At 38.0% G+C, this 21,315-nt stretch overlaps 1 protein-coding gene across 1 annotated transcript in view; it reads left to right on the top strand.

Moving 5' to 3' along the window:
• Window positions 1-21,315, top strand: part of ELAPOR2 (endosome-lysosome associated apoptosis and autophagy regulator family member 2) — a 186,556-nt gene that overhangs the window by 115,998 nt on the left and 49,243 nt on the right. The window contains exons 6-10 of the mRNA XM_037066138.1: window positions 74-179; window positions 1,218-1,370; window positions 1,958-2,046; window positions 15,214-15,394; window positions 17,075-17,203. Of these exons, the coding sequence (XP_036922033.1) occupies window positions 74-179; window positions 1,218-1,370; window positions 1,958-2,046; window positions 15,214-15,394; window positions 17,075-17,203 (658 nt within the window). The remainder of the gene's footprint in view (window positions 1-73; window positions 180-1,217; window positions 1,371-1,957; window positions 2,047-15,213; window positions 15,395-17,074; window positions 17,204-21,315) is intronic.

Genomic DNA, 21,315 nt, shown 5'->3' on the forward strand with positions numbered 1-21,315 from the left:
GAGATTAGCTTTCAGGTATGGTCGGATGTAGCATGGCTTGTCTGACCTGAGTGTCTTGTGTTTTTCTTTCCAGGTAATGCTAAAATCTGGCACAAACATATTATACTGGAGAACTACCGGCATCCTGATGGGTTCTAAGGCAGTCAAACCAGTTTTGGTAAAAAATATCACAATTGAAGGTATTTCTCAGTGATCTGTTTTAGTAGTCAGCTATCACATTTTATATTGAGTTAAAATATTGATTGCATTTTTGGTTTGGCTGGCTCAAAGGTTTATGGGACAGGAACTAATATGTTAGGTATATATAGGCCTAGAGTTCCTGGTTTTATTCCTAGCAAGTTGACTGGCTTTTTGTTTTTTGTTTTGTGCCCTGAAACTGAATTATTTAATCTAGGTAAAAAAGTAAACATGATGACAATTTTAAGTGTCTCTAAATAAAAGAAAAACATCTTTGTTAATTAGAGTCTGCTATTCATTTGTGCTAGTCCCTGGGTTTACTCAGGTTGCTGCTGTATCCATAAAAATAACAATAAAATAAACATCATGGCCTGTCTGCTAAATCTCTTGTGCTTCTTTTGAACCAGCTAGGCATTTGGGGCCCAGGAGAGTGGCCAGTAAACCCTGGCATTATTCATTCTCAGGGCTACTTCTAATTAAAGTAGTGATTCTTCTTTATTAGAGTTTGGCTGGTATTTTAATATTTTAAAATTGTACTTATTCCTGGAATGGTCACTATTAATAATTAGTCGTAGCGACATCTTCTGGCAAAATCTGGAATTACAAACCAGGAGAAAAGTCAAGCCCTTCTTAGGGCTTCTTGAGTCTTGTCTATGACTTAGTGAGCAGTTGATAAAGAGGAAACAAACAAGTGGCTGCAGAGATTAGAGAAAATGGTAGCTTGTAGAATAGGAGAGGACCTTACAGTTTAGTCCACTTATAAGTTCATGGAGTTGTCTTTTGACAACTAAGTTTATGCAGTTACTATACCTCTAAGAAATGTCAGTCTCTTGTTTAAGTGTTTGCTTCTCTTAGTGTGTTTTATTCAGTGTCTAGCCCAGTTCCTTGCATGCGGGAAACACTTGCTTGGTGTAGTGAGATAAAGAATTTGGGCAGAGCTTACTGTCAGTAATTCTCTCTCACTAGAAGCTGCAAAAGATGCTGATTTGCTTGCTGTTGTTGGGTCCTTGCTCCCACCCTCTGTTTGTCATTGCTCCCAGGGGTGGCATACACATCAGAGTGCTTTCCGTGCAAGCCAGGCACCTTCAGCAACAAACCAGGGTCATTCAACTGCCAAGTGTGTCCCAGGAACACCTACTCTGAGAAGGGAGCCAAAGAATGCACAAAGTGTGCAGAGGACTCCCAATTTTCAGGTAGGTCTAGTCCCCGCCAGCTTATGCCCTTCATTCTTTTCTTTTAAGATTTCCATTTGTCAGCGTACAGTCATAAGCCAGAAGTCACCCATAAGTAGGACAGGAACAATGGGGCGGACAGACAGCAAAATGCTGAAGTGAATCAGCATTGAATGGATAAAAACAACTTCTTCTGTCCTTTTCTGCATGACTTCCCCTTGTGTCTGTAATTTTTCTCTTCTATGCCCCACAAGTAACTGTTTGCTGTGCTTACACTAATCTAGATTCATGTTTTCAGATGATCTGTGGGCATAGAGATATATTTAGAAACTATTAATTTATTCCAAAGTTACAATTGTAGTGATAACAGAATAAATCATGTCTTCTTGGAAAAACAGTGGTCTGCCCCCTGCATGTCCTGGACGCACTCACTGCTTCAGTGAAAATAAGAATGTGAGCCCTCACCTTCTTTAGGTCTAGCTAGTTCTACCTCAATTCTTCCGTAAAGTGACTTTTCCTTTTGGTCTTTTGTGTGTGTTTGTTTTGGTTTCCCCCTTTCAAGTCACACAGGACTTGACTCATGTCTGAAATGCATTCTTCTGTTGCAGAGGAAGGGTCCAGTGAGTGTGTGGAGCGCCCGCCCTGTACCACAAAAGACTACTTTCAGATCCACACTCCATGTGATGAAGATGGAAAGGTATTGACAGTGATCAGTGGGCTCCGTTTCATATCTACTCAACCCTCTTCCCGATTTGTCAGACTCTAAATTGTGGACGAGAGAGTTCAATGAGCTGATTTATAACACATGTATGTAAAGTAGGGCAGAGGAAATTCAATAATGTATGTTCTGAAGCCTGCCTTCCTGGCTTTGATTTTTTAATCTATTAATTAGTGCTGTGGGCAAGTTATTTGCTGTCTCTAAGTCTCAGTTTTTTCACTTTTAAAATAGGGATAATAACTGTTCTATTTCACGGGGTTGCTCTGAGAGTGTGAGGTAGTCAACTTGAGGTTCCTATGCAGTGCCTATTGAGTGCTCAATAAATTGCTGCCAATTTTAACAGTTATATGTTTTTAAAAATAACATCAGGAGAAGCACAGTTTTAAAATGTGTCCTGAGACTACACAGTAAGTCTTCAAATTGTTGATAGGTTTTGGGACCAAGTAAAGAGATGTGTAACTCAACTACTTTTACCATACGTTGAGCACCTGTAGCATTTCATTAGTGTTATAATGCAACAATAAAGGATGTTGAAAGCAATGACTTTATTGGGGGACCTGTTGTATCCTGTAACTTCTCTTTGTTTGATTTCTCAGTAGGTTCTGGCAATAGAAAAGCCATGCAGCCATTGGCTGATTTACTTATGGCAGATGACTGTGTAATTGCCCTTAGACAATGCAAAGTAATTACCATATAAACGACATTGAGCCAGAGGGAAAGCGCAGCCATAAACTCTGCAGTTGACCTGCCATTCTCTTATTTAAAAGGTGGTTGCTGTACCAGCCTCTTCCACAGGAAAAGCCGAGATCAGAGCAGCTTTGGTGGAGCATTCTTTCCCTGTGTTTGCATCTTCCCAGTCATGGCATTTAATTTCTTGACCTAGTTTGGAAAATGTACATAGTTGTCAGTATTTCTTTATTTTCTCAAGTTTTTATCCCACAGTCTGGATCCACAGTTTTTGTATGGTTATTATTCTTATTCATAGCCCTTAAATGTTTTTTAAAGGCATTTACTTTTGAATGCTTAAGACAAGGCCACTCTGCTATTTGCATTCTAGTATCTGAAGTACTTACTAATGCAGAATAATTTGAGGGAAGGCCAGTTTAGATTGGTGGAAAAGTTCCGTAATTAGAACTGCTTCTATTATTTTTAATAAAAACAGTGATTGAAACTAACAGCTGTAAATAACAAGGAGCTATGAAGGGCGATCTTGGTGGCCCCACAATAATGGCAGAGTATGAGCTGATTTTACTTAGAAAATGTATGTAGAGGGCCACTGAGGTGGGTTGAAATAATTTGGAATAATGTTCCTTTAGTTAAGGTTTTCCTACCTGAACTTGCCTTATTAATAAGTAAAGGCAATTAAATTCTATATAATAATTACTAATTCAGCATTACTGAAGCTTAAATGAATGGAATCTAATATACAAATGAATCTTGTTTTTGCTATAATAAAAATATTTAGGAGTCATCTTTTTATTATTTCAATGAGTGGTGTGATAAAATCTAGTTGACTTGGACCTAAAGGGAGTGGGGTTGTATAATGCATGTAGAATGCAGAGCACACACACACATATGTGCACACATGTGCACCCACAAGCATGTTGTGTACACATACAACACATGTTTTTCTGTTGATCTGGGTGAACTCTTAACCTGGTTTTGTTATAGAGCAAAACAATGGACTAGCACTCCATAAATGCAGTGATTTTTTAAAAAGTGATTTAACACTTATTTGAAGATAAAGCTTCCTAACTTCAGGTGTAAACAAAAGTAATAGGAATTTAATTAAATAACATATAGTGAAAGTATAGATTAGACATGTGAATTTGAACGTTTCCTGTTTTTGTTGGTTCCAACATTTTCATTTGTTCTGGTTTCACCTTTTTAAAAAATACGTTATCTTGTTTGGAGTGTCCTGGCGATTTGCTGATGGTTTAGTGATGTTTCCCAGGTTGTTCGATGCCCGCCTGTCTTTGATCTCATTTTACCCTTGTTTAGAGAGAGGATCCTCAAGGGAAGTGGCTGCTGTGATATATAGACTTTGAACATTATACTTTGTGTGACAGGAATGTTACGAGTTTCTCTGTGCATTTTGAAGCTTAGTTATTTGATTGCTTCCTGCGTCCTGGGGACGTTTTTGAGGGAAATTTTAATTGGTAACTGGAACCATTCTTATCCTGATTAAGAGACTCTCATTAACATCATGAAAAATGTAGAGTGCCTATGCATTCATTCATGTATCCAGCGAATTTTACTGAGCACTGGCCACATGCAAAGTGGTGGGTGATGAGGGCAGAGCTTAGGGTAGGCAGAAGAATGTAAATGTCTGCACGGATTGTAGAGTAGAGGTGGTCAGACTTTGTGTCTCAGACTTGCCTGGAGGTTTCTGTCCCAAACTGTCTGTTTCAGTAGATCTAGGGCTGGGTCTGAGAAGTTACGTTTTTGAAGACGTTCCCAAGTGATTTGGATTCTGATGGTCTAGGAACCTAACAGTTTGAGTACCATTGGTCTAGGAAAAGATATCTTTTACAGGAAAAGATAGTAAAAAAAGGAATTATTATATCCAATTGTGCTTAGTACTTTTATGGAGAAGTCTTGAGTTTTATGTGGATCTGACCTAGTCTGCAGAGTTTCAGAACTCTGGATAAAACATAGGCAAGAGCTTGGGAGAGAGCATTTCTGGAAGAAGGAGCAGGATGGTGAAGTCCTGAGGTGGGAGGGGGTATGGGGAGAACTATGGAGATGGGAGTGTGACTGGAATGTGGGGTTGTGGGCGGGAAGCTGCATTGAGTACAGCTAAAGACACAGGCTAGTGCTAGACTTGGTATGGTTTCATAGTAGTGAGTTAATTTTCATATGTGCTTTGTTTTCAGAGAATGCTGAGAGCCCACTTTTTACGTACATTAAAGTACACTCATGTAGCTGTATATAAGCACATGGCCAGATTCAGTGCTTGAGATTTGAGGTCAAAAGAATGTTAGTCAGTGATAATGGGCAAGTATTCATGAAGAGAAGGCATCTTTAATGTTCGGAAGGTATTTGATAGAGCTTCTAATGGTCATCCTATGGATAACATAAAGAATTGTGGACTAAATGATATGGCTAAGTGGATATATGGCTAATTGAAGAATTCTATGTAAAATGTTTAATAAATGGATATAAACTAGGAATGTAGTTGATATTAACTAGGGGTACAGTTGGTATATTTATAGTTGATATTAACTAGGGGTATATTTGCCACAGGAATATAAATTTAACAGAGGGTTCATACATATTCCAACTCATACAAAGAAGATTATGAACTTAGATGACTTGAAAGATTTCATTTTAAAATTCTTAATTTGCATGAAGACAGCGGGAACAAGTAAGTATATCAACTTGTAAATTAGTGAAGCTGGGAAAAATGACAGAATTAAGACTGAAATAGATGCCAGTATGCTTGAACAATGAGGTTAGACTAGACAAGTCAAAATTTATTGAGTTAAAGTCTTGATATAAAAGTATTTAGGAAAGAGAAAACATTGCTAGCCAAAAAGATTTCTGAGAGAATCCAAGCTTGAGAAGACCCGACTCACCAAATAAAAAATGCATTAGCTACTTAAAGGGAAGAAACCTCCCAAGAGGACAGGGGATGAACTTGATTCTTAATTAAGCTGTTTGTTGTTGAAAAGCAGGTCTTACGTGTCTGTCAGACCCGCAAAAGTAGTCTCATAGCAACTTGCAAAAGTCAGGGGGATTAGGTTGTTTTTGTTAGACAGTCGGCAGTTTAGACAAAAGCCTTAGAGTTTTATTTAGTTTGAGTATTAGAACTAAACAAAGTAACTTTTGGGGGGGTCTGTTTTATCCCAGGGCAAAATATGGTGGGTTTTTTTGCCCCTCATTATGGGGTGGGATGCATGTTTCCTTGTGATGGTGGCAGCACAAGGTGTCAGATTTGTTTTCACACTTGGGATAATTATACAATTCTGTTAATGAATTTTAAAAATACTTTTCAGAAGTGGGATATGGGGAGGCGGGGCAGGAGGCTCTTGACGCATGAGACTGGGAAGTCAATATAGAGTGAATGATTTTATCAAGACTTTCTCTTGCTCTTTTTGCTCATATTCTTGGCTCCTTTGATTTCCATCTCAGGCAGGCTCTTTCCTGTGAAAGCCACTAACACCCTCACAACTTCTGATGGTAGGAGCACAGACCAAACTTTCAGAAAAGACTCTGATTGGCCCTGCTTGGACCGCAAGCCCATCTCAGATCAACCATTCAGTCCAGGCATGTGGTCTAATTGTGTTGGACAGCTTAGGTCCCCTGCTAGTCCCTGTGGCTGCGGAGCTACCCAGACATGTAACTCCGATTCTTTCAGTGTCGCACATGTCAGTTCCTTCAGAGAGAGAGATGGTGGTGTCTGTTACCACAGTAAAAAGAGAGTGATTCTGGGTATGTTCACAGAATGCAGGCACTCTTTTTTTAAAAAATAATTAATTTAAAATTTGATTTTAAGCTTGTCCTATGTTTAATTTTCTAAGGACCCTCCACATTGTTCTTCACAGCGGCTGTACCAATCCGCACGTCACCAACAGTGTATGAGGGTGCCCTCTTCCCCACGTTCTCACCAACACTTCTTTGTTGTTTTACTGATGGTAGCCATGCTGACCCGTGTGAGGTGGTGATATCTCATGTGGTTTTAATTTGCATTGCTCTGACCATTCGTGACATTAAGCATCTTCTCATATTTGTATTGGCCATGCGTATGTCCCCTTTGGAGAAGTGTCTATTCAGCTCCTTGCCCACTTTTTAATTTGGATTATTGGTTTTTATTTTGTTTGTTTGATGTTGAGCTGTATTCTTTATAAATTTTGGATATCAACCCCTTATCAGTTGTATGGTTGGTGAATATGTTCTCCTATTCAGTAGGTTGTCTTTTGGTTTCATTGGTTTTTGCTGTGCAAAAACTTTTTAGTTTGATCTAGTCCCATTAATTTGTTTTTGCTTTTGTTTCCCTTGCCCAAGGACATACAGCAGGAAAAAATATTGCTCAGATAAATGTTAGAGGTTTAACTGCCTAAGTTTTTTTCTAGGAGTTTTATCTTTTGAATCTTACATTTAACTCATTAATCCATTTTGAATTAAATCCATATTCTTGTATGTGGTATAAGAAGGTGTTTTAGTTTCATTTTTTTGCATGTATTGGTGCAATTTTCCAACAGCAGTTATTGAATAAATTGTCTTTACCCCATTGTATATTCTTGCTTCTTTTGTCAAATATTAATTGATCATATAGGCATGGATTTGTTTCTGGGTCTGCTGTTCTGTTGATTTCGGTGTCTGTTTTTATATCAGTACCATACTGTTTCAATTTATAGCCTTGTAGTATAGTTTGATATTAGGTAGTGTGATACCTACAACTTTGTTCTTCTTTCTTAAGATTGCTATGGCTATTTGGAGTCCTTTGTAGTTCCATATAAGTTTTTGGATTATTCTGTTCTGTGAAAACCAACGTTGGTATTTTTTTACTTGGTGTGTGTGAGTATGTCTTCAAACCTTGCCTCTAATTCTTTTTTTTAATCATCCGTGCAATTTAGGTATTATTTTACCTAGTTTGCAGATGAGAAAACTGAGGCTTAATCAAATTAGTTAAATAATTTATCTAAGGTCATAGCTTGTAAGTCTTAAAGCTGGAATTATACCCCAAATCTGTCTCCAAATCTGATGCTTATGTACCCTGTTCATGTACTTTTCTTCTTCATATTACAGCAGTTTGTGAATCTGTCTTCTTAAAGTTGTGTATAATCTCCTCCAGAACACCAATTTATCTTACTAGTATTAATAAGATAAAATTAGTATTAATTTTCCACAGTGCTTTTTCTACACCTAGTAGGTACTTACTACTTATTATTTCCTTATTATTTAAGAATTTCCTAAATAATCATTTGAAGAGAAGTCAAAGTCTGTAAAATCAGGTGAATTTACAGGAGATAAACCCCAGGGGTATGTAATGATTTTCTAACTGATTTTACAGAAGATAAACCCCAGGGGTATGTAATGATTTTCTAACTAGTAGGGCTGCTTAGTTGTGCTTAGTTGTGGAATGGCGTGTTTTGTCAAATATGATATTTCTTGCCGAGGCTGGAAGAGCGCCTAGTAGGAAAGGAAGCCTTCTTTTTTTTTTTTTTAAAGATTTTATTTATTTTAGAGAGGGAGAGAAACGTCAATGTATGGTTGCCTTTTGTGCATCCCCTGCTGGGAGTTGGCCTGCAGGGAATTGGACCACAACCCAGGCATGTGCCCTGACTGGGAATCGAACCGCGATCCTCTGGTTCGCGGGCCCGTGCTCAATCCACTGAGCTACACCAGCCAGGGCCAGAAGGAAGCCTTCTTGAGAGGAGACATTTGACCTGCGACGTTTTCATCTTTAAGTCTAGGAAACAGAGGGGTCATAGAGGGTTTGCTAGTGTTTGGGTATCAGATTATCTAGCGCGTTTCTTTGGCCTTTCGCAAACTTCAGTCTTATAAAGTAGTCTAAGTGCTCAAGGTCGGTAACGTGGTACTTCCGAGTTGCGTAGCAGGAGTAAGCCATAGGAGGCATTTAAAAATAGGCTAATAAAGGATGTGGGTTTTAGATCGGCCTTTCTTCCTATATGATTTTAGCAAGTTAAATATACTTGTGTCTTAATTAGGATGATGGGAAAAGAGCATGGCCTTTCTCAGTGACTAGGGATTTCTGAATTTGTTTAAAATAAAAATTTTATGATAGTCTTCTTTAAAATCTTTTAAAAAACAGTTTTGTTGAGACGCAATTCTGATACCATATCCTATATCCACTTTAAGTGTCAGTTCAATGTCTTCAGTATATTCACCCCGATGTAATTTTGGAACATTTTCTTGACTAAAATTCTGGCTAGAATTTCCAGTACAATGTCAAATCCCGATGAAAGTCTTCCACATAAAGGAAGAAGAGAACCCAGGCTTTTGCATATTTAGAAAGCAGACAAGTAGGTTACTACAGGGAAAAGACATAGCAGCAAAGGCTTCATTAAAAAAGTAATCCCTGCGAATGACAGTATAGAAATGGGTGGGCTCAGGATGCGTTCAGAGCACATGTGGATGTAGAGCATGGCTTTGACGCCAGGAATAGGCAAAACTTGACACAGTGGTGCACATAATCTCAAGAGAGACAAACGATGGGTTCCCAGTGGCTTTGCCAATAGGAAGGATCAAGGCTTACGAGCGGCAGAGGTAAGCAATAGCCTGGTTGGGGACATCTGAGCTGGAATGTCATGAAGCACCAGGCAGTCAGCTTGGAATGACAGTTGGTAGACCCTTTTTAAAGCATGTGCAATTAATGTATAATGAATCAGCCAGTCCACGAAGCCTTGGTGCATTTGTGCAGGGACATTTGAAGGAGGAAAGCAGGCAACCATGGACAAATTCAGTCTCAAATTTTGTCTAAATTTTTGTCCTCCTAGTCTTGAATTTTATTTCAATATAAGAACCAGCTTCCAACTGATACCTCCATGAGTATCAATAAGGCTTATTTTGTTCACGCTTAATAAAAAATATACTTGGACATTAGTTCCTCTACAGTCTTAATAGCAATCTGGTAAGTTCTGCTCTGTTAAGGTTTTGGTTTCATAAAAGATTTTATAATTTTATCTCAACTTGCCAAGGAGTGAGTTGCTTGTTGGTATTTCACCTGCACTGTGGGCCATCTGGTGCTACATGTCATTAATATTACTTATTAGCTTTTTCCAGTCAGCCAGACTTGAAAGCATCTGTCCCCATTAGAAAAAAAGGCGCAAAATCAGTCTGCTGTGTGAAGCAAGGCTTTGTAAACAAAAGTTGTATTACAGAGAATTTGAAATTTGACTTCTAAATGTTTGAATGGTTAAGGTGGGGCACATTTGCTTATTTTTAAACATTTATTGTGCTTGAATAGAACATCATGTGGTGAACTGACCTCTCAAAATACATTTGCAATATAATAGTTTAATATTTTCAAATCCCCATTCTCCTTGACTTATCTTACTTTACCATTTACTAGATCTGTTAAACAGCCTCAAGATCTGTTAAACAACCTTTTTTTGGGCAAGTTGTTTAACAGACCTTTTGAGCATCCTCATTTATAAACTCGAGGATAATGTTGTAATACTGACCTTCCAAAGTGAGGGGGGATTACATAGTGCACCCCCAAGGTCAGGCCTCAGTGCACAGCTTCAGAATTGTGCCCATGGCCCTGTGGGAACCAACTATTCCCAGCACTGCAGTAACTCACACAATACAATGCAGTTTTAATTAATGTCCCAATAAATCAGCAAATTTGTGAATTAGTGAGGACTGAAAAGTTGTTTCCTGTGCTTAAGCCAGAATTTAAAAGATGATCCCCTAAATACGATGATTTATTTTTGCTCAGATGCTCTGAACTTACTATTGCCTTTCTCAGAGGAGTTGAGAACCCCTTATGGATACAAGACCTAACTTATGTTTCTAGCTGTTTAGGAAGTTCTGTCAGGAATGGCTGTCATTTTACAGATGGCGGGAGAGCAGCAGACGGATGAAGTGGCTGGTTAGACTGTGTCATGATGTAGCTCGTAAAATGAACGCAAAAAGAGAGAGTTGAAAAATGAAAAAAAATATTTATAATTCTGTCAAGACTTATAACTTTCAAACCATTTTCTTAAGCATCCTTTTTCAAATAAAGATAGTTTACTCTTCCATAACAGAATAAAATTGAGTGGCCTAAAGGGCTTACTATACATGATTTTCTATAAACTGAAAGTGGCTACAGAGAATTGCCCTTAATTTTGGTTCCCCAGCCTCAGCATTAGACTTATTATTGAGGAAGTTGTTTTCAAGGGGAAAGATACTCTTGGTAGATTCTATATCTAATGAAAGAAGCTATTGATTTCTTTTAAAAAAACTGTATTTAGTTATGAAAGATGAATTTTTTTTTTTACATTTAGAATTCCTTTTCCCCCCACTGATAGCATCCATTTTGTTTTTGAAATGACTAACCCATTTAATGTTTTGGTCTCAAAGGAGAATAATGTTTAAATGATAACTATCTGGGTTTCACTGAGTCATAGCTATTTTGTTATGTTTTGTTTTATGTGGGGCGGGTGGTGTATGCATGTGTGAGAAAGAATGAGAGGATAAGGTTTAAAAGACTTCCCTCTTTGAAGTTAGAGGTTGTCTTTTTTTAAATAATATTTTTATGTTTCAGTTACACTTGACTTACAATATTACTTTTGTTTCTGGTGTACAACTCGGTGATTAGACATTTATATAAATTACCCCAAATTTATTTTCACAAAGTGATTACGGCAGTAAAAACGTACCCCTCTGACACCATCTATGGGTATTACAACATTATTGATTGTATCCCCTATGCTTCACTCTACATCCCTGTGGCTATTCTGTAACTACCAATTTCTACTTCTTCATCCCTTCACCTCTTTCACCCATCCTCCCAAACCTCCTCCTACGTGGCAACTGTCTACATGTTCTGTGTATCTACGAGTCTGTTTGTTTCTTGCCTGTTCATTTATTTTATTTTTTAGACTCCATATCTACATGAAATCATATGGCATTTGTCTTTCTCTGACACTTCACCCAGCACAGTCCCCTCTAGGTCTATCCATGTTGTTGCAAATGGCGAGATTTCATTCATCGTTGTGGCTGCATCATACTCCATTGCATATGTGCACTGCTTGTTCTTCATCCATTCTTCTTAGTTACTTTCATGTCTTGGCTATTGTAAGTGCTGCAGTGAACACGTGGATGCATATGTCTTTCTTTATGGGATTTTGTTTTTTTTTCAGATAAATCCCCAGAAGTGTGATTGCTGAATCCTTCTTTGTCTTTTGTTTTAAAGTCTATTTTGTCTGGTATACATACTGCTATCATAGGTTTTTGTTTGTCTGTTTCTATTTTCATGAATTTTCCCCCCATCTCTGTACTTTCAGTCTGTATGTATCTTCTGATCCGAAGTGAATCTCTTATTGATAGCATATATAAGGGCCTTGTTTTCCTATCTATTTGGCTACCATACGTTTTTTATTGGAGCAGTAGTCTATGTGCATCTAAAGTTATTGTTGATAAGTATGTATTTATTGCCACTTTATTATTCATGTTTTTATTATTATTTATATCTTTTTTCTTCTTCTTAAAGAAGACCCTTTAACATTTCTTATGATACTGGTTTGGTGGGGATGAACTACTTTAGCTTTTTCTTGTCTGGGGAGATCTTTATCTGTTTGTTGATTCTAAATGATAGCTCTGCTGAGTAGAGTAATCTTGGTTGTAGGTCTTTGCTTTTCATCACTTTGAGTATTTTCTGCCAGTTCTTTCTGGTCTGCAATGCTTCTGTTGAGAAATCAGCCGACAGTGTCATGTGACCTCCATGTAAGTAACTAACTGCTCTTCTTCTGGTGCTTTTATTTTAATTATAATGCATCTCATTGTGAACCTCTTTGGGTTCCTCTTGTTTGGAATTCTCTGTACTTTCTAGACTTGAATGTTGTTTTCCTTCACGAGGTTAGGGAAATGCAGAGTCATTATTTCTTCAAACAGGTTTTCAGTCTCTTGCTCTTTTTCACCTCCTTCTGGTGCCTTTTGGTGTGGATGTTGTTATGCGTGATGTTGTCTTAGAAGTCTATTAAACTATCCTCATTCTTTAAAAATTATTTTTTCTTTTTGCTACTCTGTTTTCTGCTACCTTGTCTTCCAAATTGCTCATTCAATCCTCTGCATCATCAAATAGTATATTAATTACTTTTAGTGTTTTCTTCATTTCATTTATTGTATTCTTTTTTATGGTTTCTATGTCCTTGTTTATGCCTTTGAGGTTTTCACAAAGTTTCTTGACTATACTTATAACTCTGTATCTGGTAAATTGCTTGCCTCCATTTCCTTTAGCTCTTTGTCTGGAGATTACTCCTGTCCTTTTATTTGGGACATGTTTCTTTGTCTCCTCATTTTGGCTGCCTCTCTGTTTTTGTTTATGTGTATTAGGTGTGCAATTTTTTAATCTTTTATAACTCATGGCACACATAAAGTAATTAGTAAAATTCTGCAGCACACCAAAAATATATATTTTTGCTGATCTTGCATAAAACATAGATATAAGTTTGGTTCATTCACACTGGATAGCTGTTGTGTTGGTTGTTGTCATTTTTTATTTGACAATCTAAGGAAAAGAGGTCAGTGCCTCTGACTGAATAGTCAGGTACTGCATGTTTTGAAAATTTGTGTGGTATGCCAATTTGTTGTTGCACACTAGTTGAAAAATCAGTATATTATGTGTCTCCCAGTCTTGGTAGAGTGGCCTTCTGTAGTAGGTGTCCTGTAGGGCCTGGTGACACAGCCTTCTGGTCACCCAACTTGGGTGAACCCTTGTGTGTCCACCTGCACCCCCTGTGTGAACTCTTCTATTGTAGTTAAGCCTTGACTTCTGTTGGTACATCAGTGGAAGGGGGGACCCCCAAGTCAGTTGGCTACAAGGACCAGTTTGGACTACAGTGGAGGAGCTGCTGTGTGGGGCCGACCCCATGGAGTAGAGCTCACTCCAGTGAAGCTCTGATGCCTGCCAAGTCCGCCCCTTGAGTATGCTGCCTGCGGAGGTGGTTGGGTGGTGCTTTGGCATAGTCTGAAGCTGGCCACCAGGGGTGTTGGCTAGAGCCTCATTGGAGGTACAGACCATGTTCAACCTCCTCCTGTGTCCTATTCGGGGCTGCTCTTTGTGAACTATAATGTGATCTGAAGACGACTGTTACTTTTGCTTGTCTGGGAGGTGCCTCAGAAAGGCCAGGCTTTAAACTGGCCTTTAACTGAGGCTGCCTGCCACTAGTGCTGGGCCAGGGGCCACTTAGCAAGAGGTATGGGGTTTGTGAAGCTTTTTAAAGTAGATTTTAGGGAAGTGTGCAGCATGAGCCAAGACAGAATGTTTGTATGGAGAAACCCCTGGGAGTGGCTTGGGCATGCCCACCAGTTGGGTGGGGCAGGGTCTCAGGGAATCACCAGGGCAGGGCAAACAGTGTTTGTCAGGTTGATGGTGACTCAGATATGGTGTCAGCCTGCACCTTCACGGGGAGGGCTCAATAAAGGAACAATGGCTTCTGCCAGCACTTATGTCTGGGAGAAAGCTGCCCCTCCACCTCTCACCCCACAACCAGACATTTCAGTTTTTCTTTGTCTGTCCCTGATGTCTTTTGAGCTACTGCCCCAGTGCTGGAGCTCAGAGTGAGTGGGTTTGAGCATGTCCATCCACAGGCCCTTTAGGAGGAACGCCTGGGACTCCAGAAGCCCCCTGTCTCAGCCACAATGCCAGCTGGTTCTCACAGCCAGAAGTTATAAGGACTTCTCTTTCCAGACTGGAACCCTGTGCTTGGGACCCGATGTGGGGCAGTTATGAATGATGGTGGTTCTGTACTTAAGTTGTAATATTGATGCGCTCTGGGAAGGTGTGAGTACCACATTTACCTACCCTGACATGTTGCCTGGAAGCCCAGAGCTGTCTCAATCCTGATGCTCAGTACACATGCAAGAGGGCCTGAAATTGTCAGAAGGAAATGTTTTGCTATAGATCTTGGAGTCGAATATCAGGATACTGGAAAAGACATAGATGGCTACTACCAATGTCTCTGAAATAACAGGATTAAAATGTGAAGCTCTATATATTCTTTTAAAAAATATATAAGCACTTTTTGGGGGGATGATCACTATGTGGAAAGCCTGGTGATAGGTACTGTGGTTGAGGGAGAGGAAGAGACCAGTGTGGGTCTCAAAACCAAAACACCTCTGCATAGACTTATATCAGTAGATGAATAAAGTGAGTGAGTGGATAGAAGAGTAAGGGCTATCACCACGTTATCTGTATTTTAAAGAGGAATTTCATGTTGAAGAATGTGCTATGTATGAGATAAAGCCACCTGTAGCTTAGGGTAAAAATACTTGGGAAATAACGGCCATTTTCCCACTAAAGTTTTTTTTCGTTTTGTCTCATTTTGTTATTGATGCTTTAGATTGTCTTTATTTGGCCCTTCTATTCTGCCACTATTTGGAATTTTCTAGGCTGTCAGTTTAACATTTGTGTTATTGGAAGTTTAAAGCACATAAAAAGCTGTTAGATGACTTACAAGCCTTTTTTTGCAGACGCAGATAATGTACAAGTGGATAGAGCCCAAAATCTGCCGGGAAGATCTCACAGATGCTATTAGGTTGCCCCCTTCTGGAGAGAAGAAGGATTGTCCGCCTTGCAACCCTGGATTTTATAACAATGGATCATCTTCTTGCCATCCCTGCCCACCTGGGATGTTTTCAGATGGAACAAAGGGTAAGATATCAGTTGGTCCAATAATGGGACCTTTAGCATAATAATGTTGTTGGACTACTGTGACTTCTTTGTTCCAAATTGTTGTTAGGAAATCATTCTTTGTTAAAACATACTTTTCTCAGAGACTGAAGTAGCGTTGAGAAATATAATAATGGCATCATGAGACTGCAATGGTTTATTTAACATATCATAGGGATAGCTTTTGATGGCATTTTGTGTAATGCATTCTTAATGAGGTGACTCAGCCTTTGGGTACTGATAAGAAATTGCACCATATTAAGTGATTAAGTATAAGCGCTTCTCTTCCAGTGTATGTGTACACATATATCGATGCAAGCATAAAATATAATGTCTTCTAATTCAGCTTTGAAATAATAAATCACATTCTGTGCTACAATAATATAAAAATTACTCATTTTGATCATATGGTATGTTATAGTCCTTAAGTAAATTGTTTCAAAGTGTGTAGTTGGGAAAATTTTATTCTTTAGCAAATACTGTAGAAAGTGGTTACAGAATTTGTTCTAATTTTGGCAGACAAAGATTACACTGCACTTTAGTTGCAGGTTTCTCACTTGAATATAGCCACTCCAGATATTTGATATTCAGAGCCTCTGAGAGAGAACATAAAAAGGACTCGGTAGTCAAACTGATGTGGGTGTGAGTCAACCCTGCGTCCTGCAGGCTACAAATAGTGTGATTTAGCTAAGTTACTCCAACCTTCTGAACCTCAATTTTCTCATCTGTAAAATTGCAGGTAATGATGTCTAGCTTATCATCACTGAGCAGGTTATAGATGATAAAAATGTCTCCTGCAGTACTTTGGTATCAGGAACTGTTTGTTCAGTGAAGATTTTCTTGGGTAAATTAAAAAATGGTTAGAAAAGACCCTTCCATTTCAATCATTTAGATGTTAATTTCAATGAGGTTTATTCAAAAACCTTAACTCTTTCCATAGCCCTCAATTCCCAGTATCAGTTTTTTAACATAGCTAATATTTTGAATTTCAAGTAATTATTCTGTGATTAAATGTCATGCATGATTTTCTGTTTCATTTAATAACCAATAGGAAGTGTGAAACATTTCCCTATTCATGAAGTGGATGCTACTGATTCTTAAATCACACATAAGAGAACTTGTTTTGGAGTTATTCTTCATGTAGAGTAGAATTTAATATTAGCAGTTACTCTCAAAAATGAAGGAGAAAATTATTTTTAAAGATTTTGTACTTACCTTTTCCTTTTTTATGTAAGTATGCATGAGTATAAAAAATCCAGAATTACTTTTTCTAGATTGCTTTTGAAAAAGTTATTAATTTTGAAGGAAATGGTGGCTTAATATCTCTCCTTCCATTTCTTTTTTTAAAGATTTTATTTATTTATTTATCTTTAGAGGGGAAGGAGAGAGGGAGAGAAACATCAATGTATGGTTGCCTTTTGTGTGTCCACTGCTGGGAGTTGGCCTGCAGGGAACCGGCCTGCAACCCAGGCATGTGCCCTGACTGGGAATTGAACCACGATCCTCTGGTTCGCAGGCCCTTGCTCAATCCACTGAGCTACACCTGCCAGGGCTCTCCTTCCAATTCTGCTAATTAAAATTTAGCAGGGCTTTAAACAGAAAAAGTGGAAGCTGTCTGGATGAAGTTTAATTCTGATTGTTCACCCCACTTGTCTCCTGTAGAATGTAGACCGTGCCCAGCAGGAACGGAGCCGGCACTTGGCTTTGAATATAAATGGTGGAATGTCCTTCCTGGCAACATGAAAACCTCCTGCTTTAATGTTGGGAATTCAAAATGTGATGGAATGAATGGTGAGTTCAGAGTTGGCCTACTTGATGTATTTGGGCAGCAGAGACTTTCAGATTCAGCTCTTTAAAACACATTACGTGTGGGTGTGAAGAACTTCAGTCTTATTTGGCTACTTGTATGTCTTTGAGCCCTCACATAGAAATAGTAAATTTGGTGTTACAGCTGGATGACTTTCCTATAAAGATATTGTGCATTTTTGGAGTCAGTTTAAAGGTAGATACTGAGGAGAACCAATTAGAGTAGTAAACGCCAGAATAGGTTACCAGAGGGAGATAATGAGATCTATGGTGTTTGGCATTTTAAAGAGTAAAGTGATGGGATTTCTGCCTGTATAAGTTTTGTCTGGCTCAGCTCTGAGCTGTGCTGAGGAGTTAATTAAATCATCTTTGTCTCTCTTTGCCTACGAAGTCCATGACCCTGATTACAAAATATTGATGAACCTCACTGAAAACTTGAAAGTGTGGCAGAGTGAGTTCTGTAGGATGTTTGCTGAATGTTCTTTGTTCTTACATTTTAAATTCTTAGCCTAGCAATGAGCTGTTCTGGAATATTTGTTGGTGGATTGAATGACAGTATCTATATATGTATTTTTTAATTTGGCACTAGGAGTAGGTTTTACAAATACTAAGGTTTTACACCAAAATGCATCCTTTACTTTTATAAACTCATACAAAACTTATCATTTACTTTAAACTTATGCTTTTTAATTACGTCTATTTTAAATCAGAACCTATCCAAAATAAACAAACTTGGAATGTAGAAAGTGGGGTGTACACATGAATACAGGGATTGACAAACAGTTGGTCTTTGGATAATGTTGGCTAAACATATATGTGGAAAAACCCTAATATATATTGAATGTTATGAAATATTCCTCTTTATTGACCATTAATCCACTTGTAGGAATTTATCCTAAGGAAGAGAAGAAAAATATACAGTAGTTATTACCTGACCATGAGGGTTTATGTTTTAAAAAGATACTATGATTGAATTCTAGATTGAAGAAGATGAGGCATTGGAAAAGTACGATTGGGAAGGCTAGGGTATTGAATGACTTCATGAAAGCATCAATAATTGTGTGTGCCCACATGTGTATTCACTTACTAGTAAAAGTTATCTGAAAATGTCACTGGATCTTTTAAAGAACCTCCTCCTAGTCAAAGTTTCACAATAATACTTGATTTATCCACTCATTCACTTAGAGGCTACAAATGTTTGTTAATTTTCCAAAATGTTCAACTACTGATTTGGAGAGTATATATATCTCTGTAATATTAGTATGTCATATCAAAATAATAAATGATTATGTGAAAAATAAAAAGGTGATGTAGGGGATGATCCTTTTTTGCCTCTAGCTCCTGCTAACTCCAGGCCTTCCCTGGTGTAGCAGCTGACTCCAGTCTCTGCCTCCATCCTCTCCATCTTTTCTTTGTGTCTGTGTGTCTCCGTGTCTTCATGTGGTGTCTATTCTCCCTGTGAGTCTGTGTCCAAATGTCGGTCCTCTCATAAGGACACCAGTTATGTTGGATTAGGCTCACCCTGAAGACCTCATCTTAACTTGATTATATCTGCAAAAACGCTATTTCCAAATAATCAAGTCCATTCACAGTCTCCGGGGGTTACAGCTTCCATATATCTTTGATGAGGGCCACAGTTCCACCTATAACAATGAGCAATGTTCAAAATATGAGAAATGTTGGTTTCCTCCTGCATAATGCTAGTTCCCTCCCAACTTAGTGTTTTACTGCCCATGTGCTACTTTCTTTTCTTTGGCCTTCTCTGCTGTTTTACATCCTTGGCTAGGTTTATTCCTAGATATTTTATTCTTTTTGAAGTAGTTGTGAATAGGATTGTTTTCTCAATTTCCCTTTCTGTTTGCTCATTATTAGTATATAAAAATGCAACTGATTTCTGAATATTAATTTTGTATCCTGCTCCTTTGCTGAATTCATTTATCAGTTCTCGTAGTTTCTTGGTGGACTCTTTGGGGTTCTGTATATACAAGAACATGTCATCTGCAAATAAAGACAGTTTTATTTCTTTCCAGTTTGGATGCCTTTAATTTCTTTTGTGTCTGATTGCTGTGGCTAGGACTTTAAGTACTATGTTGAATAAAAGAGGTGAAAGCAGACATCTCTGTCTTGTTCTTGATCTTAAGGGGAACACTTGTAGTTTTTGCCCACTGAGTATGATGTTGGCACTGGGTTTGTCATGTATGGCCTTTATTGTGTTTTGGTATGTTCCCTCTATTTCCACTTTACTGAGAGTTTTTATTAGAAGTGGATGCTGGATTTTATCAATGGTTTTTCTGCATCTTTTGATATGATCATGTGGTTTTTATCCTTCACTTTGTTTATGCGGTTAACCATGTTTATTGATTTGTGAACATTGTACCAAACTTGTATCTCCAGGATGAGTCTCACTTGATTATTGTATGTTGCTGTATTTGGTTTGCTAATATTTTGTTGAGGATTTTAGCATATATGTACATCAGAAATATTGACCTATAATTTTCTTTTTTTTGTAGTGTCTTTATCTGGTTTTGAAATTAAAATAATGCTGAACTCGTAAAATGAGCTTGGGAGTCCTTCCTTGTCTTGAAATTCTTTGAAACAGATTGAAAAGGAGAAGTGTTAGTTCTTCTCAGAATGTTGGGTAAAATTCACCTGTGAAACCATCCAGTCCAGGTCTTTTGTTTGTAAGACGTTTTTTGATTACTGCTTCAGTCTCACTAGACATAATCTGTCTGTTAAGATTCTTGATTCTTCTTGATTTATTATTGGAAGATTGTATGTTTCTAGGAATTTATTCATTTCATCCTGGTTTCCCAATTTGTTGGTGTATAATTGTGCCCAATATTTTCTTATAATCCTTTATATTTCTTTGATGTCAGTTGTTATTTCTCCTCTTTCATTTCTGATTTTATTTATTTGGGCCCTGTTTATTTTTTACTTGATGATTCTGGTTAAAGGTTTCTCATTCTTGTTCATCTTGTCAAAGAACTAGCTCTTGGATTCATTTGTCTTTTGTATTACATTAAGCCCTTTAACATTTGTTGCAATATTGGTTTGGTTGTAATTATTTTTTTTAGCTTTTTCTCATCTGGGAAGCTCTTTATTTCTTCTTCAATTTTAAATGTTAGCCTTACTAGGTAAAGTAGCCTTGGTTGGTAAGTATTTGCTTTTCATTACCTTGAATATTTCATGCCAGTCTGTTCTGTCCTGAAACAGATGACAGTCTAATGGGAGCTCCCTTGTAGGTAAGTAACTGTTTTACTCTCTCAGCTTTTAAAATTTCTTTCTTGTGTTTAAGCTTTGCCATTTCAGTTATGATGTATCCTGGTATGGGCCTCTTTGGGTCCATCTGTTTTGGGACTCTCTGTACTTCCTGGACTTATGTGTCTTTTCCCTTCACTAGGTCAGGGAAGTTTTCAGTCATTATTTCCTCAAACAGATTTTCAATTCCTTGTTCACTCTCTTCTCCTTCTGGTATCCCCATGATGTGGATGTTGTTGCATTTCATATTTGTTCCAAAGGTCCCTTAAACTCTCCTCATTATTTTTTCCTTTTGCTGCTCTGCTTGTATATTTTCTCTACCTTGTCTTCCAAATCACTGTTTCAATCCTCTGCTTCATCTAACCTACATTTTATTCTTTCCAGTGTATTATTTATTTCAGATATTACATTCTTTATTTCTGACTGGTCCTTTTGAATGGTTTCTATGTATTTTTCATGCTGTTGAGCATCCTTATAATCATTATTTTAACCTCTATATCTGATCGATTGCTTGCCTCCATTTCATTTAGCTCTTCTTCTGAAGAATTATCTTGTTCTTTCATTTGGGGCCTGTTTCTTTGTCTCCTTGTGTTTTTTTCTATGTATTAGGTAGATCTGCAAAAACTCTGTTTTAGTCCTATGTCCAATGCTGCCTGTTACTGGCCCTAGGCAACTTGTTTGAAGCTGTTAGTGATTCACAGTTTGTAGATCCCTTTGCGGGGCCTGGATGTGTGCAGGAAGCACAGCTGTGCACCAAGTCTGCCTTTTACTAGCACTGGGTCTGGGGAGGGTCTGCTAAAGTCTCACAGCTGCAAGAGTCCACCTCTGCCTGCAGGCTT

This window comes from Sturnira hondurensis, unplaced genomic scaffold (genome assembly GCF_014824575.4).
Source record: "Sturnira hondurensis isolate 20B ecotype Veracruz unplaced genomic scaffold, ASM1482457v3 Scaffold0016462, whole genome shotgun sequence".
Classification (NCBI taxonomy): domain Eukaryota; kingdom Metazoa; phylum Chordata; class Mammalia; order Chiroptera; family Phyllostomidae; genus Sturnira; species Sturnira hondurensis.